Source organism: Accipiter gentilis, chromosome 15 (assembly GCF_929443795.1).
Source record: "Accipiter gentilis chromosome 15, bAccGen1.1, whole genome shotgun sequence".
In the NCBI taxonomy this organism is placed as follows: Eukaryota; Metazoa; Chordata; class Aves; order Accipitriformes; family Accipitridae; genus Astur; species Astur gentilis.
The window spans coordinates 8,125,549-8,148,716 of NC_064894.1; the positions used below are offsets into that span (position 1 = coordinate 8,125,549).

At 37.4% G+C, this 23,168-nt stretch overlaps 1 protein-coding gene across 3 annotated transcripts in view; it reads right to left on the minus strand.

Annotated features, from left to right (window-relative positions):
• Window positions 1-23,168, minus strand: part of PHIP (pleckstrin homology domain interacting protein) — a 117,946-nt gene that overhangs the window by 35,072 nt on the left and 59,706 nt on the right. For all 3 annotated transcript variants that reach the window (XM_049818273.1, XM_049818272.1, XM_049818274.1), the window contains 8 exons: window positions 21,217-21,345; window positions 15,858-16,083; window positions 12,726-12,863; window positions 11,471-11,654; window positions 10,784-10,907; window positions 2,166-2,306; window positions 1,204-1,280; window positions 238-469 (listed from right to left, as the gene is read on the minus strand). In XM_049818273.1, coding sequence (XP_049674230.1) covers window positions 238-469; window positions 1,204-1,280; window positions 2,166-2,306; window positions 10,784-10,907; window positions 11,471-11,654; window positions 12,726-12,863; window positions 15,858-16,083; window positions 21,217-21,345 — 1,251 coding nt within the window. The remainder of the gene's footprint in view (window positions 1-237; window positions 470-1,203; window positions 1,281-2,165; window positions 2,307-10,783; window positions 10,908-11,470; window positions 11,655-12,725; window positions 12,864-15,857; window positions 16,084-21,216; window positions 21,346-23,168) is intronic.

The window sequence follows — 23,168 nt, forward strand, 5'->3', positions numbered from 1 at the left end:
GAAAGATGGTGTTAAGGACATTAAAGTGTTCCTTAAGTGAAACGCATCATATTTAGAAAGCATATCATTACAGCAATCTATTATTTGCCTTACTAAGGCCAGTAATTATAATTTATTATGAGTAGAAGTCATGATGTGTTTTCAAATTAGACACTATTAAGTTATATACGCAACTGAATCATTCATCTAATTCTAAGACAGTAGGACTGAGCATCCTGTAATATACAAACATCTAACCTTTTGTTTTCTCTCTTTGGGTTTCCTCTTCTTTGGTGATGTTGATGGTCCATCTTTCTCCTCAATACCTTTTTTCCTTTCCTTTTTCATTTGCTTCTTTTGTTTTTCAGGTCCTTCTTCATCCTCTGAACTACTTTCTGCTTTCTTTGTTTTAATTTTAGGAATTTTCTTTGGTGGTTGCAAATTGATTCCTGCATCTGCTGTCCAGTCAGAATAATCACTAGAGTAGTCACTACATATGATATAGCAAAGAAAAAAAGGAAATTGAAAAACAAAAGTTAAAAAGCAATTCAGAGTGCATTGACTTATATAATATAACCCAATACAAGATTACAGTTAACAGTCTAGATAACTACAATATTTTAATAGTTAAAAACCAGTGCCTAAAACCCTATATTGTATCTACAACTTAAACGGTAGTAAACCAAAAGCCTTGAGATCATTCAGTCTTGCAAGAAGCTTAAATCCTAGCACCACTAGAAATAAAACCACTGTTTACGTGGTCAATTCAAGATGATACATGTTAAAGTCTGGATATTGTTGTTAGGACTTCCGGTTTTGAATAGCTTTGAACAAAAGTTAACAGAAAATAACTCCACTAAAGAAGAAACAAAGGACGTGTTGAAGCTACATCAATCTTTACTCTCTAATTTCAAACCAGGGGCCAGCACAGGCAGACACACAGCTCAGACTGACAGTCAGAGGAAACTGCTACCACTTGCCTGCAAAGAACTACTCTCCTGCAAAACCAATCGGAAACAACCTGCTTGTGGCAAACAAGGATGAGATCTTCCCTAAGTTTTAGTTAGTAATATAGCTGAATATTACATCCTGAAATTTAAGTTCTATTTCATCTTTTCTTCTAAATGTGCACAAGTTTTAGTTATTACTTATTAACTGTTGACAGAGAAGATTATTTAAAATTTATCAGCAGGACTCTTCTTTGTAAGATACACTGTCACTCACCTAGAACTGCCATCACTGTGCCACGCTCTTTCATCATCTTCCGATGTTCCACCACTGGCAACAACTACTTCCCCTTCCTAACAAGAGTGGGAGGGGCAGGGGGCGCAAGTGCAGAGGGGGAGACAGGGAAAAAGAAAGCATTTACTTTGGAACACAAAAAAGTGATAATATGTGACAATATGACTAAGACTCTTCTAGGCTTTTTACGTGTTACAAACACATAGCATTATAAAAGCTTTATGTTGTTAAAAAGGCATTTTAGTTTGCAGGTAGTTACTTTACTTTAATGGACTTAATTAAATGAAAAGAAGTGAGAAAATATCTATGCCTGGACAGACACACAGTGTAGAGCAACGTTTTTTTTAACACATAGCCAGTGGAGAACTGAGTGCCTCTTAATCTCCATTTAAGAAGGCTAGCTTACCTTTTTGAAAATTATTTCTAAACCTTTTAATATAGTATTTCCACATCTTTTCAATCAACATCAAAGAAAAACCCAGTACAAACTTTATATACTCTTATTACTCATTTCTCTACTGCTACAGAAGCACAGCATGGTTAAGGCTAGAAGGGACCTCTGGAGGTCGTATTATCCAACCTCCCTGTTCTAGCAGGGCCACTTAAAGCCAGCGACCATACCTGCTAGGCCATATGGGTCATACTGATATAGGTTTACAAATACAGGAAAGATTTAACATCGCACACATACACTTTACAAAATGCCCTTACAAATGAGCAGTTCTCCCTCTTGTCAATTACTTTTTAGTCAAGACTAAACACATACAACAGCATGTGAAAACCTAAGTTGACATTTCAACATAATTTCTTGAAGAGTTGAAAGAAAATGCACAATGAAAAATGGAACCCGAGTTTCCACTAGAAACAATATTTAATTAGCTGAAGCAGGAGCTTAACGAGTAGAAATGGAATATATAAGATTGCCTCATGAATAAGGATCTTACATCTGAGGAACTGTGCCCATTTTCTAACTCTTCAGCAGGCCTTGCAGTTTCTTCTACCGCGTATCTCGTACGGTAGTTGTGCTGATTAGCTTGTTGTTTTCTTGAGTCGCTGGTGTCTAGTAAATGATCATGACAATGGTTCTGTGAAGATACAAAAGTCAAAATACATCATTTTTTAGTATACATTTTATTAATACATAGCATTTTCTTTAACAGTAGTATTCCAGGAAGCAACTTTTGCAGTAGCAATAAGATAAAAGTTTCACCATCACAGCCTACGAGTCCAAAATTAAAAAGCTGCTGAAGAAAACACTCCACACATGCATAGTTAGATGTAAGCACCAAGCAGTTCAGTATATTCTGGAAATAATTAAAATTTCTTCCCAGATGTAATAGAAAATTTTTATCTTTGATTATTAGAACTCTTCGTTCTCTGCAAGGTATGTATCAGTTAACTACTGATAGGCTGCTAACAGCTTGTAACAGCTCAAAATTACACTAAAAATGGCCATTAGAGAAAAGGGGACTCTTACAGAGAACTCCAAAGTGTGTTATTTTGCAGCTGAGGGGTCTGACCTGTTAGAAGAGAGACCCACACAATAATAACATCCCTTAGCATACAGAGATGACTTTTAGCAAGTAAAGGCCTTTACATGGTATGATGACGCATGGAAGAGTTCAAATGAATGAGTCAGTTGGAAAGAATCTGAGTTCTTATGAAGATAAGAAGAATTAAATAAGGCAGTAATTAAGAAACACTTCACACCCCAGCACAAAGAGATTTTGCCCTTCCTGTAGAATACACATAACGCAAATGCTTGCTCTCAACACAAAGTGTGTAATCTTGTATTAATCCCTGACCCCTGGCAAAAAAATAAAGAGCTATAATCTCGATTTCAAGAGTTTTGTGCTAATTTTTTCGGCATGCATATTTGAACTTTAGCCTAGGTCAGATCCATTGAAATAGTTTCTGGAGACATTTCTAGATGCCACAAAAGGAGGTACACTTCCCCAGTGCTCTCTTTCTTCAATAAAGGAAACCTCAGATATCTAATAGGTGCTGATATGGTTGAGAAAACAGTCCCAGAAATGAAGCAAGCAGAACTGGAGCAAACCACAGATACTAATATCAGAGCCTTCTAGAGGGGCAGACTGCTTGTACCTATTACTCTTGGATTTTTTTTCTTTTGTAGGAAAGAGAAGGTCTTTTCTGTCATGTATGATGAAAGTTGGTTCATGAGGTTACATTTTCTTGTCAAGGGGGAAAAAAACGCCAAAAACACACCCACTTTTTGGTGAAAACCGTACTGAAACTTGGCTAAGCAGCAGTAGCTAAGATTTGGGTTTCCTTAGCCACAACAATTTTCCTTAAAATACAGAACTCTGATAGCAAAAGCTTTTCTTCTACCCTCCCTGTCAGAAGATACACACCTTTTTCAGGCATGACTGCAACAGTTTAGTAGGGTAGACCAGCACGCCAATCTGTGCAACTGCGTTAGTTTTCAACAAAACACATGGGACCAACACAAACTGCTCTATGCTCTATTCAGTGAGCACTGTGTTTCTTTTGTTCTGTCCAGTGAATTCAAGCTGGGGAAGCTACCGCTGAGAGCACAGCTACCAGAGACGCTTCTAATGGGACTGCTCAGCAATTAGCATTTTAACGTTGCCCAAGACTTTTGAGACCTGGGGCATTCCTTCTTCTGGATTCAAACTGGCAGCACATACCAGATCTCCTGAAGCCGCTCTGACCTGACCCAGTACAGCTCTGAGTTCAGCCCGAAGACTAGTGGCTGAGCCCATCACACAGCCTTCTGTCCCTCAGCCTTCTGGGGCTGCTCACTTCTCGTCATGCTCTCAAGATTCACTGCTGAAGCAGAGAGGTCACAAAAGCCAGCGTTACAGCAACTTGCTGCTGCTACTGAATTGTGACTTTTTTATTATAAAGCCCATCTGCCTCTTAGCATCACGAAACATGGTATGAGGAAGCATGGGCAACAGAATGTAATCACATAAGCCCAATGAAACAAATTAGTCAAGTATCCTTCACAATAATGAGGATGTATTTTGCAGAAGCTATGTTACAGCCTGACTGTAATGCTCATGTCTTCTCTCTAGAAACAAAAGTCCTAAAAATTTACATCCCCATTTCTATTCAGAGGTGAGATTTCTCAAATGGTTATTATAAATACAGCTTCTCCCTACTTACACTAGAACTATGGATCCCTGGAAAACTGAAGCACTTTGCATTACGCTTTGGTTTTGGAAAGAGTTCTTCTCTTTTGGCAGTTCAAAGCTTGAGGGGAAAAAAACCAAAACAACAAACCAGCCCCAAACCCCCCCAGAAGATTATTCCTTCATGAAAGCAAGTAACATCACTGTATAAATACTGGGCCATAACGATGCCAAAGGGTACCAAACTGCTTTGTGAAAGATGCAATGCCAAAACAAGAATGGAGAAAAAACCGCAAAAACAAAACCACAAGTAATTATCCGTAAGTAACAGAATGACAGAATGATTGAAGTTGGAAGGGACCTCTGGATGTCACCTTGTCCAACCTCACTGTTCAAGCAGGGACCAGAAAACGGACCGTATGGTATACGTACATCTTCCACATCTTGTAAAAAAATGTATTTTACCATCTCTCCTATTCAGCACAACTTTACCAAAATCTGATGAGAACCTGCAAGTCAGGCAGTCCCTTACTTATTTGGGGAAGGGGTGGGGAGCGTGAAGTTTTGACTAAAAAGATAAAGTATTACAAGCTTTTTCTGACAAAATGGAATCTATCACCAACATGTTCAACACTGAGGAAACACAGTTTGTCTTCCCCATCCTCCAAGATATATGTGTATATATATCCTAGAGAAAGACTTTGAAATTGAGACTCTCAACTCTTAACGGAAGGCTCAGAAATAAAGCCATGATAACCTGGGATTTGAGGTTCAATCATCTCTTTCTCTCTCCATACAATCTGACGAACAGCAATATATGCTGACAAGTACCTTGTATCATATCCAAGGCTTCCAGTCAATATCAGAGCACATCTACAGATACATTAGAAATTACCGCTGCTGTCAGAACAGTTTTTCTGCAAAATACAAATGATTGCATTTCCTGTATTTGAGAGGGATAGATACAAACATGTCATCTGGACACTGCTGAGGGTCCTTGTAACACCATTTGTGAAACATACACTGGAAACTCAGTGGTGTCCTGACAACTCAGACCACTGCATTCTCTGTCCTTACGACCCTGACTCCACCAGGAAACACAGTTTTGCTGCACTTTCATACAGGCCCACAGCAATTTTGGAAAGCTTTAGCTATAGCAGTTTCATAGTATTTTTTCACCAGCGGTATCTGTTCTTTATTTGAAAATGGTTCCTCCTTCCTTAAGACAACTGGAATTAGCCGCTACTACAACGTTAAACAGGGGCAGGGCACAAGCATATGTCCAGTATCAGAACCCCAACATTAAATAGATGTTCACAGCCTCTTTAAGACAAATAAAGGAAACTTTGGCTTTTTTGTCTGCGTATACTTTTCAGAAGTATTGAAAATTGAAATGTTATGCTGAAAAAAATCAATTTGTCAAGTAGCCTACATAACTGTTTTCATTCTTGACTAGATACGCTAGTTAAATTATTCAACCCAACATTTATCTCTGAACTTAAATTTTTCCTTACTGAATTTCAGTTCTTATTTTGCTGAAAAGGGATATTTTTGCATTACAGATGTCATTAATATATTCTTTTGTCCAAATTTAACATTCTTCAATGACCATGAGTTCTCCCCAGATGACAAATACAACAAATCCCCCAAGCTGTCAGTGCATAAAAGTGGTTTTTATTTCACAGAATGGTTGAGATTGGAAGGGACAGCTGGAGGTCATCTTGTCAAAAACCCCTGCTCAAGCAGGGCCACCCCGAGCCATTTGCCCAGGATCATGTCCAGACAGCTTTTGAGTATCTCCAAGGTTGGACACTCCACAGCCTCACTCAGTGCTCAGTCACCCTCACCATGAAGTGCTTCCTTACGTTCAGGCAAAACTTCCTCTGTTTCAGCAGTTTGTGCCTACTGCCTCTTATTCTGTCATTTTGTCTTTGGCTAAAGAGCATCCTTCCGTATTCTCTTCAAGTTTGGGTCAGTACTTGTAATTACTTAGTTTTTACTCTTACCACATGACACACATGCAAGAAATTACTGAGAACTTTCCAAAAGCAGTGAAGATAACAGACACTAGGCACCAAGTGCTAGTTTCTTGGGTTTTACATTATTTTTCTCTTAACATCTTGCCAATTTATCTGGAAGTGTTTAAATAACATGTAAGTGGAAAAATTACTACTTTTGAGGAACACAACTAAACTACCTTCAGCAAAACAGCACACACTTTTCTCATCACTGGTTTCTGTTAGTTTCCAATACAGTCATTTGCACCTGTCACAACAGAGGCCTATGCTTACTTTTGTCCATCCATAACAATCTCCAATCTTAATTCTCTGAAATTTGTGCTTCATATTCCCACTTAGTGGTAATTAAAATATTTCCATTTTTGTCCTTTTTTTTTTTTTTTTAACTACAACACACACCACATCAACCCTCTAGTGTACAGAAATTTCATGCTCTTTTAATATTTATTAAAATGCTCTGTCATCCCAGTAGTTTAATAAACTAATACTCTAATTACTCGGACTGGGAACATTTACCTAAGCATGTTATTTACCTCACTTCTCATCTTTGGCATGCACCTGAGGGAAAAAAAATAATTTGAAATACAGTTCCACTTTGGAAATGCAAAAATTCCAATGCCACATTCTATCCTCTGCCATTAGGGGGTTTTGTTTGTTTTTTTAAAGTGTTTTTGTTTAATAATGATCAGAGAAAACCCTTTTCTTCACCAATGACTTTGAAAGTCAAAATGAGTTCTTCATTCGACACCCAGATTAGTGATACTAAATACTATTCAGGTCAAAATACCCAAGCTTTTAGGCTTTCCCACACAACTCCATTAGTCCCTCAAGCAATCACATACAAACACTTCCAGTGTGACCTGTGTCAAAGAAATATAGGGCTTCTAACTTTAAATACCAGAACACTTATGTGACTTCCATCTAAGTTGCAGATACTGTTAAAGAAGAAAGACTAAGCTATAATTCTGTACTACTTTTAACATAACCTATAATGACACTGGACTAAGTATTAGTAATAGGACTTTGGAATCTCCTCAAAAAGTAATTACAGCTGCTCTGTGTTCTTCCTTACTGACCTACACTTTAGCTCATAATCCAAAATGCTAACATTCCTGCCTTCCTTTTCATTTTACTTGTGTATTTTTGACTCCTTTCAGTTAGAAGGGAACAGAAGAAAAATATTATTTTATCATTATTATATGAACAGAACTGATAAATTTCAAAAGTTGATATAAAAATTACTACTTCTTACTACCATGAATACAACTGTACAACTGTAGAATGACATACTTTCTAGAATTCTTGACGCTGTAATTCTTAGGTCTATAGGTTACTAGAAGATAATGTTCTCCCCTGTATTTTGAGGTGTTCCCCATCTCTTCTAGATCAGAAATTCTCTTATTAAACCCTTAAGAATTCATTATGCAACACAAAAGGACTGTAGTCTCGCAACACTACTGTAATTACAAGGTATTATTATGAAAACCTACTGCATGCACTCAAGGAAAAGGAAGATTTGTACAGTACTTTCCAGTTCTATCTTTGACCTAACACAGCTTGTATTTAAAGCCACATCGTCACTGTAAAGAACAGCAACAGAAGTGCTGATATAATTAAGTTACTAATTTCTATTTTAAAAAACCCTAAAAATAGAACACAACAGTTTTTAGAGTGCAATGAGTCTTGCTTGTCTTCCAAGGTGCGTGTTTATTACGGACACTACAGGAGACGACAATTCCAATTCACCATTCCTATTGTTCAGACACTACTGAGCAAAAGCGTTGCTCATGCTAACCATAAGCAACAATGAAAATTGCTAAAATCTTAGCAGCTTTATTTGGGAGATTCAATCACTTGGGATCAAGCACCGTTGCCTTCTTCAAACTTGCTTATTTAAAGCTCATGTGATACCTACTCATTTCTGAATCCCCCTGAGATTTATTTCAAAGGATTTGAATTACTGTACTTCTCAACAACCCGAGTCCTCCAAAAAGAGACAAATTTAATGAAGAATAAACTGTGGAAGAGTATGAGGTTTTTGTTCCAAGATGACATAAAAAACTATTCTGTAGGGTTTAAAACGGATTTATTTAAATGTTCTGATAGCGTTAGTGAATTCTGCAATAATTTCTATATAGAAAATTTACTGAAATATTCAATTGCAGAGACCATGACTGTCTACTTTTTGCTGCATTTCCTCAGGACGAAGGTGGGAAGTGACTAAAGGATTTACCAAGTTATCTTTCCCTCACATTCTGGGCATCAGAATCCAGATCACAGACCCTCTAGGGACTGAGATAAATGAAGGACACATTCTTCTCTGGGTAAATATATGAAACTGAAGAAAGGTTTTCCTAAGCTAGCTTTTGCTCTGAAGGATTTTAAGGGCATAAATATCCACAACAAAAATATGGGGCTCAGAAGGATCCAGTGCTACCTTTCAAGTTTGGAGACTAAAAAAATTTCTCCTCTGAGGAAACATTTTCAAAAACATCTGTATTAAGTTACTTTGTTTCAAAGATGGAATAAAAGTAATTGCTGAAACCAAAATACTGGACCAACTACCTTACCCTGCTATTTTTACATCCTAGTGATATTTTAGGAAAATGGTAACCCAATTAGAAATTTAAGGGTAAGTTGGTATGAATTCACATTATCGGGAAGGATCTTTTGACTAGGCTGTAGCTCAAGAAAAAGAAAAAAAAAGAAACCCTTGAGCAGTGCAATCATTTAATTAAGATAAAAGGAAGTCTATAATTCAGCATTAACACACATCCCCTCAAGACAAGAAATAACTTTGTTAAAATCTGAATTTGCGAGGCCCATTTTCTATTATTCCCAAGAGAAAAATAAGTTAAAGACTTCTGATGTCCTGGTATTTCATTAATGAGCCCTGCCATGGCCACCTCCAAAACCGTAAGTGGTATAGAGCTTCTTCCATCTATGTACAAAAAGTGGAGATACAATGAAAAAATATTTGTTTGGTTTATCTTGGGCAAACACACTTAATGATAGTGACTGCAGCATTGAAATTACCGTATCAGTATCATTTCTTAAGACAGCAATGCACACAATTTTAATATAAGGAAGAAACTGAAGAAAAATTTAAGAAATTTAATTAAGAAATTGAAAATTATTATGGGACTGTTTGGGGGTTGGGGAGTGTTCATTTCCTGTCTTTTGAAAGCTTTACTTTGGTTGAGTATGAAAAAAGAAGCAAAACTTAACACTCAAATTTAGTATTAAGTAGAAACTTGCCCATCTCAAATTTACTCTTTTGATTGCATATAAAATTCATTCATCATTATTAAACAATAAAGAAGCACTAATTTGAGATGCACTAAGCATGTGAAATTTACTTATGTTCAGATTGCTTTCAATCTTCGTCCCTTCCTCCCCAAGAAAGTGAATAATAAATAGCACAGGCATTAAGTATGGTACTCTGATAAAGTTAAGAGCTGCACAGTCTTTTGTATACTTGTTCTTAGTATTTCATTTCTTCATTTTTCCACCTTGAACCCCATAAGTGATTTTTACTTTTCAATGGACAATTTGCAGGCATTCTCTAAGGCCTGTAGTTTACTACACTTTTGACTAAGGGTGAAACAATCTCATCTAAAGTAAGCGTACTACAAAACCCAAAGCATGGGTTCTCCTTTAGAGTTGTTTAAAATTTACTTCCTTTATTATAAAATAGTTGGTTATTTAGCTAGGAAAGCACAGATGAGCATAAGATGCATAGATGAAACAAATTTCTAACAAACAATGTAAAATGATTTTTGTAAATACAGAATATACATCCTTCACATTTTCTTACCAGCATATAAAGGCATAAGATTACATTTTGCAAGTTATATGAAAACATCGTCAGTTATGACAATTTCCTTTTTAATGCAATTCATTCCCTTCTGTTTTGTCTATCCTGTTTTCTTCTTTTCTGAGAAATATAATCCAGCTCTAGGAAAAACGAGGACTTAGAAATACCCCACACAAAACCTCAATATGATTATTGGAGTACTACGAAAGAAAATACCTAATTCTGTATTTGGAGATGTATTTAAATGTGTTACAGTTAAGAACTGTGACTTGAGTTTTAATCCAACCTTTCCCCAGAACAGTAGGTCACACAGTAGACAACAGTAGCAGAATGTATTGATTAATAGTGACAGACTCCCTACAGCAAATCATGTCTCTAACACCACATTTGCAGGGCTTCTCATTTAGGGGGTTCTAAAAGCAATCCCCATTGTTTATTCAGAATATAGTTAAACATCAGTAGAGACATGCTTCCTCATTTTGGGGAGGTAAACAAACCCCTGCTTTTAAAATTTAAAACCAAGAGGAGGAATTTAAATTTCTATGGCCTAACACATCGAGTTAAAATTTAATGCTACTTATTGTAATAAGGTACAAGTGACTATTTACCTTAGAGAAAGTAGGTATTTTGTTTTCTCTTTGAATGTGACTCGTTATGTGTTTTCTTTTCTCTTCCGACCGATACACCCTTACTTCCTCTTCTCCCTTTGCCGTTCTCCATTCTTCCTGCCTACTGAAAAAAGAAAATTGAGATGTTAACTTTAAAGCAAAAATACTACAACTGAGAAGATCCATTCCAAATCAAGGAATAAGCGTTCAACATTTATAACATCCTTTGAATAGTAGTTCTTCTCTTTACAGTCAGAATATGGCTTCAAAATTACCCTTTCTGAACAAAGTAAGAATTCAATCTTATTTCAAAAAGCTAGAGCAGTTTATGTTTGACTGTGGCTAGTAGGGGTTTTCTGACTTATTGATATAAGAATCATCACAAGAGTTAATTACTGAACGAAATAATGTTCCAGTTTAGAAACCAAAATTCACCTCAGGCACCTAATGGATTAGGTCAGTGTCCCAGCCGTAAAATGTCATATAATGGCAGGAAAAAATGGAGTTGAAACATACTGTAATCTTATGCTACAGGTCAGAAAACACTGAGGCAGCTAGATACCATTGCATATACAAGTTCAATTACTCCATCATTTGTTAAATAGTCAATTTTTATTCACAATACTTCTGATCAATTTCATCAAGTTCACTAGACTAAAATTCACTGCAGACTTGTCTTATGTTTACCTGGCCACACCAGAAGACAGTTCAGGCACTACAACCCTTCGACTCCAAGCCACAAGGTCCCGCTCAGTAGCTATTTCACTCCTTGGTGCGTTGCTATGCATCTGACGCACACCTTCAATTTGTCCACTACGTCTTAAACCTATATTTGGTGGTGAATGTACTTCTGAGGTAGAACTTACAGATCCTAAAAAAACCAAAAAGCAATAGTTGTACTTGATCTGAAATTCTAAGGCAAGAACTTAAAAGGAAAAGCTCAAAATGAAAGAAAAAAATATTACTTAATCTATTACTTCAAAAGAAATAAAATATTAACTGATTAGAACTATTTCAGCAGTTTCTATAGTCACCACAACACACACACTTAAACAGCTACTGGGCTGCAGTACTCTGTTTAAAAATTCACACTGAAAAGAAGCAGATGTATGAACAATCTGAAGTGAAGCAAATGTTTTATTGGTTTGCTTTTCTTTGAAAATGCTTTTGAAAACGTTTCTGTGAAGCTGACTATTGTTACTGCACTCTAGTTCTGTATTATAAAACAGTGAGCTGTCTCACTGAATCAGTATATTCCTTAAACAGTCTTCTACCTTCAAAAAAAATGAAGTCACAACACTGGAAATTACGAGGAATCCAAGCTGTAAAATTTACAGACGAGAAATTGAAATGTTGAAAATATAAAAACAAACAAACCAAAACACAGCCACACACACAAGATCCTTCAAGCACCTACATCATAGCAACATTTCAACATCTTTCCACACGCAAGCTATTCTTGCTTACTCACGTGGACTGCCAATCATGATTTTTTAAGGGTTGAATTTTAAGGGTTGAAAACTACTGTGTAATCTAGTGCAAGACACTGAAATATGGACAGCTGTACGGAGAAACAAGCAGGTCCTTCCTCTTTTCTCCCTCCTATTTCCTTATTTGAGACAATTCAGATTTCAATCAAGTAGATGGTCAATTCCAGATTAAACAGTAGGGCAGTTACTTCTAAGGGAATGCAGTTGCTGCAAGTTCCCTGCGTGAGCAGACAACAACTTTAACAAAGATAAATTTGTAATGTTAAGCACCCTGAGATTTTGCAGAAAGGTAAAAAAAGACGGGAAAGCTGTATTATTTTCTATGGCTCCATACCTCCCCTTCTATTTGTTCAACAAAGAGCACAAATCATGCACAATAATGTGATTTATGTTTTTCCAACTCTCAGCTGCTTCAGTAGAAAAGCCACAACACCCAGCCCCCAGTAATCTACCTCTGCTTATCCGGCTGGTACTACTGGTTCCTGCCTCCCCAGAACGTCTCTGGTCCTGCTCTTGCTGAAGTCTTTGAATCATGCTATCCAATGGACTAACTTCTTGATTTGCTTGTTGACTAAGAACTTGATTCAATCCTGTGAAGTAAAATATACAAGAGAACACCACACAGATTTTGATTTGAAGAATGAAATGTTATAAATAGCTCATCTGAGTTTTAGCTTGGAAACTTACATGTACAGTATATGAACACATGTGTAAGTATGGGCTAATACATATTTTTCTAACAGCCATTTTTTAAATAGGACAATTTTTTTCTTAATACATTGAGAGCATTATATATTCTGGAGCAGGGTCAAGATGATCATATGCCACTCCCAATAAAAGTTTAAATTTGATCAAGGGCCAGCAAGTCACAGAAGCTTAATACAACCGTTGTTTGTTGGCTCAGTCAATGTAAATTGTTCAAATGTGTGCTTAGCCTGCCCCAAATGCATTATAAAACACTTCAGTATAAGCCTCAATCAAGAAGGTCTAACTCAATTAGAAACGAATTACCTATACTGGAGAACACCAAGCAGTAAAAATGCTTGACTGAGCTCCAAACATAGTGATGACACAGGTTAAGTAATGCTAACTTTCTTTGTTATGTAAAACAGTCAAGAAACCTCCTTTTGGGTAGATCTCTTGAATAAAAGACAGGAAATAGTTCCCAGAGAAGTGACTACAAGATGATAATATTGTTTCTGTGCAGCAAGCAAGATACACAGCATGCAAGCGTAAACAACACAAAACCTCTCATCATACTCACAATGGTCACAAAAAAATTGAGAAGTATGGAGAAAAAGTCAAGGGTTACAGTACTGATTTGAAAAGGAAGTCAGGTACCTCCACATGGAAGTTAGATGGTGGAGTGGAGTGCTGGGAAACTCTGGTCAAGAGAAGCAGAACTTGCAAAAACTTAGTAATGAGGGATGATAATGTTCGAAGAAACAAGCTACAGAAATTATTTTTCCAGCATGATTCCAAAGAGGTATCATAGTATAAATTGGACTTTGCAAGATCAAAGACAAGATATTACAGTAATTGTGCTATGAAATGAAGAGCTTTGATTATGTGGCTAGGCAGAAGCAGCCATCTCTTAATAGATGATGGTATGCAGAAAGAACATAAATAGTTAAGATAGCGCTCTCAGGGCTTCAAGGTTATTGTAGTTGAAGTGAACTTCCCTGAAGCAGCAGAAGCTTGGAATCTTGGAATGAGCTCTGGCATAACCACAGCTGGATGTCTTCTGACTCATGTAGTGAGACTGTCAGATTTATTTGGTCATCTCATGAGCAGACATACTGTCTACTGAAAACAATGGGAAATACTACTAATAATCAAAGAATGATCTTATATAAGGAAACTTCTACCTAAACAAAATGAATGTTTTCTATGTACCTAGCTTGTGAGATTTTGCCTTTGCAAGTAACAACAATTTTTTTCTAAAAATGAAACAATAAAGACACTGGTACATATTTGATTTTCTAAAAACATCTGGTTTAAAGGAGCTTCACATACATCTAAGCAGTAAATCAATCATCACTATCAGAATTCCCTCTACTCTTGTAAGCCCCTACAGAATACTTGACAAGAAATAAAATTGTCAGTGCTCTGAGGGATATCCACCAAATCCCATAATAAAGTTTCAGAAAGAAATGGAGCTTCCTTAGTGAAAGGGAACATATAAAACACATGAACACAGTTTAGCTCTGTTTAAGACTGCATATATTGTTGCTAAACTGTAGAGAGGTGAACTGTCTCTCCATCATCTCTCTGGCTCTCTGTCAGCCTGGTTGATGGCTTCCTGCTATTAAACAAAATGTTATGGTCACCATCTTCCTACAGGCATTCATGTGTCATGCAGCCACATCATTAAATTTAATATTGTTGGGTCTGTGTGCAGAGTCTGACTTGTTTCAAGATTTTATATTGGAGAATGTGCCCAGGACATTTCCAAATTTACAGAATTTCAGAATCACATGAATCCATGCTGTAACTGTAACAATGAAGTAAAATTGCATCCTTCCTTGGAAATCTGATTTAGCTTCAAAGCCTCTAGCTAAAAAGTTAGAGATAAAGCATGGCACATATTCACTAGGATTTTTTCCTTCTTACAGTTGCTTCTCAGGTAGCATTTATTCCTATCATTTTGGGGGAAATATGGAAATGCCTCTTAAAAATTATTATTTTAAGTATTCAGTGGCTTATAATCCTCAAGTCTACAAATGAGGATAAAGAGATCTTTTGGTAACAAAACTGTCAGTCAACCTTCCTGGAATGTCTGACACACCACAGGCTTAAGTATGGTGCGAGTATGAGCCCCTATTTACAGGCATAGGCAGTTTTCCCATATTTTCAAGAATATCCAAATACTTAACAATGCTTATCTTGAAAACATTTAAAACTACTTTCACCAGTTACTGTTTGCTCATTTATACTAACATTGAACTAGTGACAAGTAACAAGTAGGCATTGTTTTTACATCCCCACCCATGTGGGCTACATTTAGGCAGTTTCCAACAGCCAGCCATTGGCCCAAACTATGCACGTTTCTCCTGTGTTGTATGCAAGGAGATACAACTTTCGAGGAACTTCTTAGATTGAGTCCTCATCAAGTCTTCAGAGTTCTCTAACCAAAGCATCAAAGCTTAATTTGAATGACTGCCTTCATCTAAAAAGAAAGAGGATTTTTGCATGCTTCAGGTGTTCTCTCATTTTTCTCTTTTAGGTGTTACCTGTTCTGACTGATCTGTGGAAGATCAGCCTATTTCCTAGGTTTTCTGAAGTAGGAAGTCTTACCCCAAAGAGATCAAATGAAATCTCACTCAGCAACATACACTGTTCCAATAATGAAATGAACTCCAAGTTAAGTGGCATTGTAGCATCAACTAGTACTGACTTGATCAATGGTAATACTGCAAGTGAAATTGTCACAAGCAATTAGTGCCAAGGACATTGCAATTCCTCCACGCTACATGAACTACTATGCCCAGAAATGAAGAAAAAGGACAAGGTGAAAGGGAAAGTGTAGAACACCTGGAGTTAACTAGATAGGCTACTGTGTAGTGAAGTGAAATTTTCCATACCTGAAGATGTCACTCCCATCTGAGGAATAAGCTGTTCCTCCCTGCAGTTCTCACGACCAGGAACTAGTCTTTGATACCTTGCAGGATGAGGGTTGCCATCCACATCAACCAAAAATGGGGGAGGCATAAGGTGTGGAGCCTGCTGTGTCTGTTCATCCAGGACAAAGTTGTTGGCATCACGGATAAGGGGCCGATAATCACTATGAAAGAACATCTGATCTGCTATCTGTAAACAAAGTCATTTTGTAATTTTTTTTAAAGAACCTATTAAAAAAAGCATACAGAAGATAACTGCCAAAAGTATTTTTAACAATGTTACTTATGGTCACTTTTGCAAAAAACAAGGTTATAAGCTGATCTGTTTATCTCATTTTAAAGGGGAAAATTTAGTGACTCCGTGGTTCTTTCTTTTCTCAGTACTCCTTTTCTGTATTATAGTGCAAGGAGAACAATCCACATGTTTAAGGGTGGAGAGCATTTAAAGAACAGGGGAATAGGGCAATGTTTAACTGCTGGACGACAATCGACCGAACACAGCCTGGAAGTATTAAATAGTTTACAAATTTTCTTCTATACTCTGAATATATAAGTATATATTCTGGTAACAAAAAGCGTGTCACAGACTTAGGAGCTATGGTGTAGGAAGAAGAGGAATAGGAAACTATTTATCACGTCATTGCCAAATACTTTAACAACAGCAGCCAAATGTATATATTCCTGTTATAATGCTAGATATATGAAAAAGTTCCAGTAGATAAAACAAAGCTGATCTAAAGTTGAATTCTCCAGGCTCAAAGTTTTCTTTTTTTTATTTCAGTCCACCTGCTCATAATTTATTCTAGATGACTTTCCACAGACACTCAAGACTGAGAAATTCTTTTGTCCAAATAGTATGTAAAAAAGGCTTATGCTCCATCCCTCCTTTGCACATGCATCTCAGTATCGTGCAATCTCCTTGAACCACAAGGAGAAAAGAAATAGAGAAGACAAGCTGACACATATACTACACATCCCAACACGACTACTGGCAAGCAAACCCCTTGGCAGCTCATGTACTCAGATCAACTTTGAACACGTAAAAATAAAATAATAAAATCATCATTCAGGCAAATTAGATTTCCAGTGCAGTATAAAAATGATTAAACAATTGACTCAAGGCATAGAGATCTCCAAAATATCTTGTCTTCAGTGTTAAATACAGGTATATGAGCACAGACAGAGGAATAATGTTGCAGAATGCACTCTAGTTTCTGGAGAGCGTGCTCTATCACGACAATACAGTTTCCAGTAACTTGTTATGTAGAAATCAGTAAGGCAGAGGTTATAGGATCTGCTCAGAGGTCTGGTCTCTCACTGACAAAGGTCTCCTGCCCTGGGTGTGAGATGACCAGGAAGGGAAGACAAAGACAAACATCTATCATTTACAACATCAGAAAGTGCCTACATGCATCCACATTAGGTGCATAAATAAAAATTTTAAAAAATCTTAGGAATCACAGGATCTGGATCCCACAAAAATTCTGAAAAGTAAGAACAGGAAGAAATTGGGAAAATGCATGGAAAGATGCAATGGCAAACAATTTACTTCAAGGATTCAAAAGGTTACCCTTACAAATTGCATACAGACAAGGTGATATCCCACTGAAGTAAGAAGCCCTGACTTAAGTCTTGTTGCCAGATTCTCTGTTAACAGAGGCCGAATGAGAAAGACAGAAGTACTTTCACGTGTCTGACTGACAGAATCAAGGCCTGCTTAACAACTTTGTTCCCTTCAGCTCAAACAGCTCTATACGATAAAGACAGAGGTCCTCTAGGAGGACTTAGGATTTTCTCTAGAACCATAATAGTAAAGCATCCAGTACTTTCACCTAGTGTATATTTTCCTGTTAAGTATTTCCCCCATTGAGAAAGAAGATTCTAATGGCATGATCACACAGACTGTGAGTTTTAATGTGCTATGATATGGCCTTACAGTGTTGTCTGCATCCCTGGTTTTGTAACCAAGGGGAAGATCTGAAAATCCCTCCTTAGATTCAGTGAACTCTACCATAATAGTCTCTGGTGCAAGATCCTGAGGGACTTCTTTGCAATTACCCTTCTGTGCACTCTGTACTGCACTCAGGTATGGTAGAGAGATTAAACAACAATCTTCTACTCCACAAGATAAGAATGGCATTTCATGGAGAACCCAGGCTCAGACCAACTCTAAGGCAGAACACTGGAATGTCCCTACTGGAACCCAGGGCAACAACCTTATCCTCAGGTTATTTGAAGTCCTGAGAAAAACCAGAAGACTTAGACGTTTCAGAGAATCTTAAAATGCATAATGTTCAGCAGACAACCAGTTAAAAGTACCAACAATCAGACCTATTTCTTGATATATTATTAGAAATCAAATTCATGACAGTAAGAAGATACTACACCCCCATTAGGACATACGAATCCTTTGTACATATGGCTTCACAAACCCAGCTTGGGTTTGAGCACGAAAGCTTTCTACAAGGTTTGAGCTCTACAAGTAAGACTCTCCTTCAGTAACTACACTACAAATTCAGAACACTCAGTTTCTCCAAATGGGCACACCTACACAGATGTAAGGAGATTTTCCCCCCTACTGCACCAATACACCACACAGGAGCTGTCAACTTGGAACAAAGAACTGTGGTTTGGGCAGTCTAAAGGAAAAAATGCCTTAGAAAGCTCAGAGATCTAGTCCAATCTAAGATTTAAAATTGACAGAAAAATACCTTATGCTTTAGGACAGTTAGGCATTCCTGGACAAGTTTCCACCTAAGAAAGAACTTCTGAAATGCATGTGCCCTGTTGATAGTGAGCTCATCTCATCTCTGATGATCTTCACACACACAGAAATATCAGCTGAGATTGGCTCAAGGTTCCCTTAACTGGGTCAAATAAAAAAGGATCCCCAAACAAGCAGCAAATGTATTCTTTTTTTTTTTCCCCTACTAAAGAATTACTCCACAAAAACATGTATCATCAAAACCGAGAATAACAAAAAAAAAAAAAAAAAAAAGAAAACAAAAAAAAAAAAGAAAACAAGCCAAAACCACCCCATCAGCTTCATTGTGGCCAAGATCACACTGGGGCCTGGACAGTGGTTCAGTCAACTAGGAAACACAGACACTATCTGAACATAGTATGAAAAAACATACATGTGGAAAACCAAGAGCTTGTTCTCTCAGCAGAGCTAACACTATCTCAGCTATAATCATTGTCCTGAGCAGGACTCACAAACACAGGAATACAGAACAGGTCACCACACTCCTTTCTTCTATAAAAATCATCCCCCAAGATGGATGGAAACCACTTTAAAGCAAAAAAAATGCAGGTCCTACCAGCGCATATTCTCACAAGAATATCTGAAAAAACCCCAAGTATCTGAGGGGGGAGGGAGGGGACAGGAACGGGACGGGGGACAGACACAGGAAAAGGAACATTTATTCTCCAGCACCTACCCATCTTAGTTACATTTTTCCATAAAACAGGTCAAACAAAAATGAAAAAGAAGATGGAACCAGACGAGAAAGAGATCTGAAACTTCCAAGCTGAGTCTTCTGAGAGTTGAAGACTGAGATTAAAGCAGTAACAAATCTAAGTCCTATTTGCTCCCATTTCTTCTATGGCCAAGAATGCCAAGATTACCACTAGGCACAGTAACAGCTGGAGAGAATCATTTTAAATCACCCAATAAGTGAAAAATTTTAAACATAATCATTTCTCAGAGGCTGCAGCAAAAACCCCAAGAGAACAAAGGGTCTGCAGAATTCAAGAAGTTAAAAGCAATTGTTTTCATTCTTTGAACAGATCTAATCCCTCACAAGGTAAATTCTCAAATGGCAGTGTAAAGGAAACTCCTGGTCTATCACAGCAAAGACAAAAAGGCTCTCTGTTTCAATTTAATTTCCAACATTTCTGAGTAGCAGAGGGCTACACACTTCCAAAATGATTGGAGAGAATAATAAACCTGGAACAATCCATGGACATGGTGAGAAAAATGTTTCTATTACAACAGGCTTTAAAGTTTTGGAAGAGTAAGAACTCTGAAAGACAAAGACCTTGAAAATGAGCTGATAATCCTGGTTTTCCTCGCTTGTGGTGTCTCTGCTCATCTGTTTTCTTTAGAATAGAAAGGGAAACGCACAGCTAGTAATAGCTGAGGCATAGCAACAGCAGCCAAGTATCAAATACTTCAAATCATAGTTGAGAGACAAGGAGAGAAAAAAAAAATCCCCAATACATGAACGTTGCTGTAACTAGCACCAAAATAAGAGTTGACAGACTACAGAAAGAAATGCAGTGGCTTACAAGACAAAGATTAAAATTCCTTTTCCTCTCCCTCCTTCATGCCCCTCTGCATTGCTATTTGGCAAAATGCTTTCAAGGCCAGCCTGAGTCTAAAGATCCAAAACAGGAGGCAAGATCCAGAAGCCAGCACTTCACAAACAACCTTCAAGTATCAGCTACCACAAGTAGAGATGAAAATCCTGGAGCAGATATGTCTGCTTAAGTCTTAGAAAGAGGGAGAAGAGACACGCCTCACCTCTTCCCTGGGTGGTAAAAGAAAAACTAGGACCTTGTGGGCACTCCAAATTAGGTGCCTGTATGGTTCATAGGGCATGTTCATCCACAGAGAAAAGAAATAAAACACCAGGTATCTTTATGGTCATGAGGGTCTGTGGCAAGACACCCACACTGAGAATACACAATGTAGACTATGACATTAGAATAAAGATGTAATATTTTAATCACACAGTAACAGTGGAACATTGCTGTGTAAGCACCAAGGCATCCACGACAGCAGAACTTCATTAACATACATAAAATTGTATCACTAGAACATATAGTACATTTATTGTAAGTAATTGTCTCCCGGGTTATGCAATGTTTAAATACAGATAGCAGGAATTAGTTCTATTACAAACCCTCCTGCCCTTTTTTTTTTTTGGTCTTAGTTAGGAACCAGAAAAATATTTAAAACAAAATGTTTAACTATTATCAATTCCACTTCAGTTTATTCACATTATCCACCTGGACCCATTAGTAGACACTAGTAACCTCGTCACTTAAGAGAGTAGACAGTGACTGGGTAATTTAAAATGTTTTCTTTTAAAATTATTTTTAACTTCCCATGTAAACAGTAGCTTAATAGCACATTTCCATAGTTTAAAAAACAGTCAGTGAAAGAAAGCTCAATGTCAACAACAGGAATCTGAAACATCCCATATTAATAGCTCAAAACTGTGTTAAGATACACCCTCTTGAAATGAAGCTCTGAAGGAAAGTTTGCATGAATGCATTCAACACAGACAAACATTTTGATTTTCATCTTGCACTGTACCTTGTCATATTTGCTACTGGAACCAAAGCCAAAAATCAGAAGGTGACCGTGAGAATCAGTACATGCAAAATGCTGTCCATCAGGAGAGCACTTGCAGTCAAAAACTGCACCATGTCCTTGTCCTTCAATCTGAAATACATCAACATACAAAATAATTAGGTTACCAGAAATAAATAATTTTCAATTATGATTCTCAGAACTGTGGTGCTGATGTTGAAATTTATCATAAAATCTGTAAGACAGTATACTGCTAGATGGAAGTTACTTTAAAACATAGTTTACTTTTTAGCTATTCACTTTTCAGTGAATTTTGTAATAATGCTCATGAAAGATGCCAAATTGATAGTAGTAGAAACTGACAGACTTTATCCACAAAGCAGGCACAGTATAGGAAGTGAAAATAAAAGCTTCCCCTTGAACGTCCTGCTAATGAGCCTAACCAGAGAGCTGGGTCCAGTTCAGGGCTTAGTCACTACACCCTTTCAATCCTCTGCCTTTTTGCTAAGCTAGCCCAGTAGCATTGGCTGCTGCGGTGTTTCAGAACACCTGCCCACTAGAAAACGCACTGACATAGACAACCCACATTACGCAACTTAGCAACTGCCTATTTCTGTAATTCCTACTCCTAACTTATTGGAGTGGGGGAGGTGTAGATTTGTGTAAAAACTCCACTTTTTAAAGGAGAACTGCAAAGATTTTAAAAAAGGAATTTTTACCTGATACTCATTTTCTGTTTTCCAGTTCCATTAAGCCAGAACAAATGGGTTTTTGTTTTTCCCTGCAACCTGTCAATCAAGCAGAGGTGACCAATCACCACTCTGAATTTTCATGTCTTCAGCACCTCTTCAGAAAGCCCCTTTCTATTCTCCCCAGCAAAGCACTTGTGCATTTTCTTTAAAGAGACACCAAACAAAATTCTTTCCCTAACTGTGGCAGGTCTACATACTGCCAGAAAAAGCAGTGGTATTCAGCCTGCAGGCAGTACCACTATGCACTTCTGTAGCACCTTCCAGAGGCCGTCAGCATTATTTTAAAAAGTTAACGAACGGAGCCTCAAAAAACATGTGAGGTAGGTACTGTTCTCACTATCTTACAGGCTGAGACAAAGGCAAGAAGTCTAAATCTTTTGCCCACGGTCTTACAACACATCCATACCCGCACCCCTGCATATCCCCCCAATGATAGAGGCTGCTACACCTATTACCAGTGCTTTTAGGTATTTGATAAAGGTCTGTCTTACTACAAGTACTTTCCATAAAAGCCAAATGAGTTTCTGGATCAGCAAAAGAGGAACATAAACCAATGGAAGTTTTATGTTCTATTTTGCCCACTATTCCAGAAGAAATGAACAGAAGTATCCTATAGGAAGAGATGGAAAATAAAAACAGAGCTTCAAGCAAGTGACACTAACATCACAACAGCTAGGAATGCAGAATGAATTTAGGCTAAGCAAGATCCAACAACCAAGCCAAACTTAACTTACAACTTTGTGCTGCTTTTTGTATGTAGAAAGCTCACCATGTTAAAGGGAGATGGTTTGGGGAGGTAGGTGGAAAGGGGAAAGAACTTCAGCCCAAGAATAAGCTTTGCAGATGTATAGTAAAAACTTGGAAAGGGAATACTTAGAGATTTCTGTTCCCTTTCCCTGCCTCCAAAAAAAAAACAAACATCAAAGTATCAAGCTTCCTAACATTCAAGTCCTTCAAAAATAGAATTTCAGGGTTCTCCTAGAGCCTAAGATTTGAAGGCTTTGTTTTACAAAGAAAACAAGGTATGTTGTGGGAAGACCTATTTGCTAACCATAGTGAGGGCAAAAATAAGAAATAGAAGGATAAAAAAATCAGACTATTAAGATGATGGGGTTTTTTAACCCTTCCCAGCAAGAAATGGTTTGGATGGACCATTTTCAAGAAACCCCTGGGAATTATAAGGGAAGACATTTCCATCTTACA